We start from the raw sequence: 6,290 nt of genomic DNA on the forward strand, positions 1-6,290 counted from the left end.
TATTTACCCTTTTTATTTATTTAATTATTTATTTTTATTTTAAATTTTGATTGGCCACATTTATGCATACTTGAACCATATATATATATATATATATATATATATATATATATATATATATATATATATATATATATATATATATATATATATATATATACACACACACACACACACACACATACATACATATTAATTGCCCAAGTTTTAAATTTATAAAACTGATTTTAGGATGTTTGATTATAGGTTAAACTCAGCACACGAAAACATTAAAAAGGGGTTTTTGATAATTAAATCAACATATAAATTAATTAGATAAAATAAATGGAAAAAAATCACTTTGCATACTTTGGGTTCAAACTGAATTTCATCTCAAAATACTAATTAACTACAAAGTGTAATGGAAAGTTATTCATTATTCACCGATTCCTAATATGACTAGAATGTTGATCAGATTACTAATCCATTGATTTTAACAAAACTATTAACTCAATGATCAAGTGAACAAATAATCATGAAAATCAGTGTTTAGTTTGAATTATACAATACTTCAATTGTAAACTGATATTAATGTTCATAATATCACTTATATACATAAAGGGTCATCACATATCATCTCACATATTAAAGTTACCAACTTTTCTATTTAACCGTTGGTTTATGGTCAAAACTCTAGCCTTAAAATCTAACGATCATAAATTCGCATGAACCAAGAACCTCAAGATAGAATGACCATGTAATCCCAATAATTCTCACCAACAAAAAGAAAACATCAAAACTTTAATGTGTGAGGATCTTTTATCAGGAAAACATAAGAAATTAAATAAGAATATATATACTCAGAATAGTAAATTAATACATAATCTCACTGATTGATCTAGTGTAACATAAAGCAATAGGGTTTTGAAGCCCTAAATCAAAAAGTAAATCATATGAAAATCATTACTGAATGCTAATAGTGACCCGAACAAAAAATCTAATCATTCCCGGCATGAATCGACTCTTTAATCCTTCAGATCTTTGTTCCAAATCAGCTTAACGACCCTCTGAACGCCATCTAGACATTCAAAACTGCATATATAGGTGTTACTTGTTGACGAAGGATGATTAGAAATCTCAATCTCCCTTTTGGCTAAAGATAAATGGCTATTTAGTCAAATTTCTACTGACACTCTATGTTGGGCATACGTTGATCTATGCAAGGCATAGATCATTTAGAGCCCATATTGCACTTGACCAGCTACGCGAAGTATAAGCTTGCTACGCAGAGCGTAGAAGCTTAAGTTAGTATCATTCCTTATTTTTGCAATCCAACTCCATTTTCAAGTGTTTTTTTCTTCACTTTCGATCTAGCAACATATGATATCTATAATGTATTAATTCAAAGTATTATAAGTACCTTTTAATTCAAAATAATATAAAAACATAGAAGAAAATAATAAGAATATGCCGAAAATATATGTATAAAATAGAAGTTATCAACAATCATTAGAAATATTTTCAAGACCACAAGTACGACGACTAATCATAACGCGACACTATTGAAAGCAATTACCCATAGCTACACATTATTGCTAACCCTTTTATGGAACTTTCAAGTCAACAAAGTCCCCGCATGAGTCTAAACTCATAGTAAATGACAATCATAGACTAAGAGATAAGTGACCAAAACATATATTCTAAAACTTATTTGATCATCAAAGAAATATTTTAATACACATAACTTCCTCCGGTTTGTTCATTTCTCAAAATCTTAGTAGCATAAATGAACAAAAAAAAAAGGGGGGGGGGGGGGGGGGGGGGGGGGGGGATGTTACCCCGACTATTTGAAGCAATCCAACACCAAGTTAAATAACTCTATTCATCCACATTGGTTACTTTTTGGCTCATCACCATTGCTCATGTTTTCTTCCATAGAGCTCTAAAGCTCCAAATCCCCAATCAAATTCCCTAGAAGATTCAGTTCTTTTATTTATACATAACGCCAATAATTCCTCATTTAATTATTAGAATAGAAACATCCTCATAAAACAACAACTTTCAATATTTATCATAACTTAAGCCACGACTTTCAAAATGACAATCTACTTAGGAATTTTCCCATATTTCAACATCAATTTAAATAAAATCTAATCATTACTCATGCATAACTATAATTCTCAACTTACAGATGAAATGTCAACTTAAATACAAACCGTTCTTTTCATCAATTGGCTAAATTGTCTAGCCTGAATCAAGTTATGTTATATAAGTGATCATTAGGGGCTTGTGAATATTCAAGAAGGCAAGTTTCGGACATTTAGATTATCTGATGTGGTTTCGTGGTTTAGGGACATTAGATTGTCACGGTTCCTAAAGAAAGAACAAAGAAACAATTACATGAAGCAGGGGTCAAGTAGGTGTTGTATCAAATGGGATAGTTATGAGCCCACAAATGGATTTTGCACAAAATGACACGAAACTAATTAGCCTTATAATACCAAATGATGCAGACGTGTTTTTGCTTCAAGACAAGACAAGGCCACATGAATAAGAGAATGACTCTTCTTCCTTTCTTTAAAATCTTTATAAGAGGACAATTTGGCCCTTTCTATTTTCATCCTATTTTGTCCTAAACAAAATTTACCCGTAACAGATAGAAAAAAAAAAAACATCTTTCTTGATGACAAAATCCGTCAAGGCATTTGTGTTCCTAACACTACACGAACTCTATCTTCGTTTAATCAACTCATAAAAACTATCAGAAAAGAGTCTTCTTTAAAGCATACATGATCTTTTAGGGAAAAATATGTATTTTGTATGATATTTCAAATGAACAAATATAAATGTCTAATATTACCAAATTTATCAAAATTTCAAAAAATATATCAAAATGACCCTTAATTCGATGTTGGTCATTTCCAGTTTCCATTATTTTTTACAATTTGTTTTCCTTTTTTTCTGTAAATGATGTGAGTTATTGAAGGATAAAATTTGATGAAACATTACAGTGAGAATTACTACTAGTGCAACATAGATACTTGGCTACATTTTTATCACTAAAAGGTTACGCACAACTGTAACAGCTTGTATTACAATCCAGAGTATTTCACACATATATCCAAAATTGTATTTAAGGCATAATAATGTATACTATTACATTTTATGTTACAGAATACTACAAATAAATATTTTTTGTTGCAACACCTAATTCTTCGTCATAAATTTTTGTGGAAGATGTATATATATAGTTATTATCAATTAAGAATGGAAAACCATCATACACACACTACAAGACGACGATTACAGTTATACCCCACCATTTTTGTCCCTTTTAACCCTCATCCCTTTATATACAGTACACACATCACATTCCACTCATCATATCTTCTTCAATCTTCCATTAGAAGTGTTAATTACTTTTCGACATGCATACAAGAGTAGCTGATGCTTTCAAAGCCCACCCGATGGTAAATCAGAAGCATTTAGACTTAAAATCCATGAAAGAATTGCCTGAATCGCATGCATGGTTATCACAAGATGGCTCTCCTTCTTATGGTTCATCCAGTTCCGAGCAAGTTCCTGTGATTAACCTCAAAGATCCAAACGCCATGAAGCTTGTGGGCCATGCATGCAAGACTTGGGGGGTGTTTCAGGTCACCAATCATGGCGTCCCTACAAATCTTCTTGAAGAAATGGAGGCTGCTGGTAGAAAACTGTTTGCACTTCCTATCCAACAGAAGCTTAAAGCTGCTAGAGCACCAGACGGTGTCTCTGGCTATGGCGTTGCAAGAATATCGTCGTTTTTTCCCAAACTCATGTGGTCTGAAGGATTCACCATCATTGGATCTCCATACGAACATGCTCGTAAACTCTGGCCCAACCGTTATAGTAGATTCTGGTAAACATAAATCCTTCCATTTTGATGCATAAATTACATATGGATGGATAATAAACTAGATGCTAGAGTACCCACTTTAAAAGACAAAAATTATTATATGATAACGCATACTGTAGTCGAAATTTCCAAATCCAACCCCTCTCTCTCTCTCTCTCATATGACTTTGGTGATTAATATCGTGCAGTGATGTAATCGAAGGGTATAAACACGAGATGAACAACTTAGCTCAAAGACTGATGTGGTTGATGCTGGGATCCTTGGGTGTAACAACGGAAGACGTAAAATGGGATGGATCACAAGGATCATGTCCAGCTTTACAGTTAAATTCATACCCAGCTTGTCCTGATCCAGACCGAGCCATGGGTCTGGCGGCTCACACAGATTCGACCCTCTTAACCATTCTTTACCAAAACAACACAAGCGGACTCCAGGCTCACAGGGAAGGAGCCGGTTGGGTGACAGTCCCACCGATACCTGGTGCCCTTGTGGTCAATGTAGGTGACCTCCTCCACATATTATCCAACGGGTTGTATCCAAGTGTGCTGCACCGGGCCATGGTGAACCGAACCCAACACCGCTTGTCAGTCGCTTATCTCTACGGACCACCTTCTAATGTTCAAATCTCACCTCTTTCAAAACTAACGGATCATGTTCACCCACCTCTTTACCGACCAGTTACATGGAGCGAGTATCTTGGCACAAAAGCAAAACACTTCAACAAGGCTTTGTCTTCGGTCCGTTTATGTGTGCCTTTAAACGGATTCGTGGACGCAAATGATCACAGTGGTGTACCAGTTGGTTGAATGTATGTAAGAAAGAATTTTTTTGTCAATAATTGGAGGATAATATTGTATGAATTTAAATAGAGGCTAGCGATAATAAGAAACGAGCTAATATTTTTCAGGGTTTGTCCTGATATGTAAGATAGATATCAAAGAATCTATTAAGTATCAAGGTAAACGACACATAGCCCGACACATTTATGCCCCGAATATGAAGGAAGATCCTCCTCCAAAGAAAAGATAAATTTGGCTAAATCATTGGGTCTAATACAGGGAGAAAAAGATGCTTGAAATGAACAATATCAATAATTCCATTTTGAAAACGCCCAAAAAGTGAAAGAAAACCTCCAAAAGAGAGTAGATTTGAAGGAACTGCAAGTTGAGAAATAAAGAATGAGAGGCCATGGTTGTCTCTTTGTATTTGTCTGTTTCGCGTATATTAGCCACATAAATGAGGGATTTTGGCACTGATGGTAAAGACCCCACATGCGGGTCCTTTCTTTGTAGCCAATGACACCATGTTTCCTCCCTCCTGGAGGGAAAGAGTTAGTTTTTATAGTTTGGTTGCATACCCATCAAGAAGGGTTTCTTTTTGTTCGATGTTAAAAGTTAAACTCATCTATAGCCTGTTCAAACCCTCATACTTAATATCCATTATTGCTTATTAACACACGAAATGTAAAAGGAAGTGCCTTTTTTCACTCAACAACTCTACAACCAAGTGGGTTTGTTTTGTTCATCCAAAATCATCGTCAAGGGATCATATATAGGTTCAAATCTGATATTCGATATCTATAGATAATAAAGGATTGATGGTATCAGTGAAGGAAAAAAAAAAGATTTCGTTTTCCCAGAAGTTTCACACCAAGAGTATCCCTTCAGGAAGTGCCCTTTTCCTTAAATGGATAAAAAACCAAGTCGGGCTATTTAGTTCTTTAAAATGCGTCGTCCTCGACTCTTATCACGTTATCACACCAGGGTACCTTTGTCTGAATGCATTTTTCTCTTGAACAATCAGAGTATCGCAAAAAATTAATTTATACATTGATACAAAGAAAGGGTAGTGTTTCCATCACTATTATTGACAAATTAGCAACCGAACAAATTTTAATTCTGGATTTCTAAACACCCGATGGAGTAGCGACAAATTAATACCCATACCATTTTATACACGAATTTTAGCAACCTAGATTAAAATGGCTTTCTAGCCGCCCGCTGTGGCTCCCTTCTTTTCCTAAGATAAAGGGAGGCTTGTCATTTAAACGAAATGCTAAGACACTAAAACATGTTGCATACCTTTTGTGCTAATTCCTAGTAGAAATCATCAAGACTCGAACAAGACTTGAACACTGGACCACTATATGGAAAGTTAGTGTCTGAATCAGTAGACCATTAGTTATTATTTAGTTATATCTAAAATATCAATGTGCCGCTAAAAATAACTTAGTATGTTCATAACTTTTCTTTAAGAGTAAATTGCATGAATGATCTTTTAGCTTTACATTTGATATGTCCATCTATATATATATATATATATATATATATATATATATATATATACATTATATCGTAATATGTTTAGCCATTTTTATGGTCATTGTTGGACAAAAGATACTTAATCTATTATA

The 6,290-nt window shown here is 33.9% G+C and overlaps 1 protein-coding gene across 1 annotated transcript; it reads left to right on the forward strand.

The window, feature by feature from the left end:
- Nucleotides 1–3,284: 3,284 nt before the first annotated feature.
- On the forward strand, nt 3,285–4,962 carry LOC111910239 (gibberellin 3-beta-dioxygenase 1). Its single transcript, XM_023906037.3, has 2 exons — nt 3,285–3,880; nt 4,065–4,962. The coding sequence occupies exons 1-2, from the start codon at nt 3,408–3,410 to the stop codon at nt 4,681–4,683; spliced, it is 1,092 nt and encodes a 363-aa protein (XP_023761805.1). The 5' UTR covers nt 3,285–3,407; the 3' UTR covers nt 4,684–4,962.
- Nucleotides 4,963–6,290: the final 1,328 nt, after the last annotated feature.

The sequence above is a fragment of the Lactuca sativa genome, chromosome 5 (assembly GCF_002870075.4).
Source record: "Lactuca sativa cultivar Salinas chromosome 5, Lsat_Salinas_v11, whole genome shotgun sequence".
In the NCBI taxonomy this organism is placed as follows: Eukaryota; Viridiplantae; Streptophyta; class Magnoliopsida; order Asterales; family Asteraceae; genus Lactuca; species Lactuca sativa.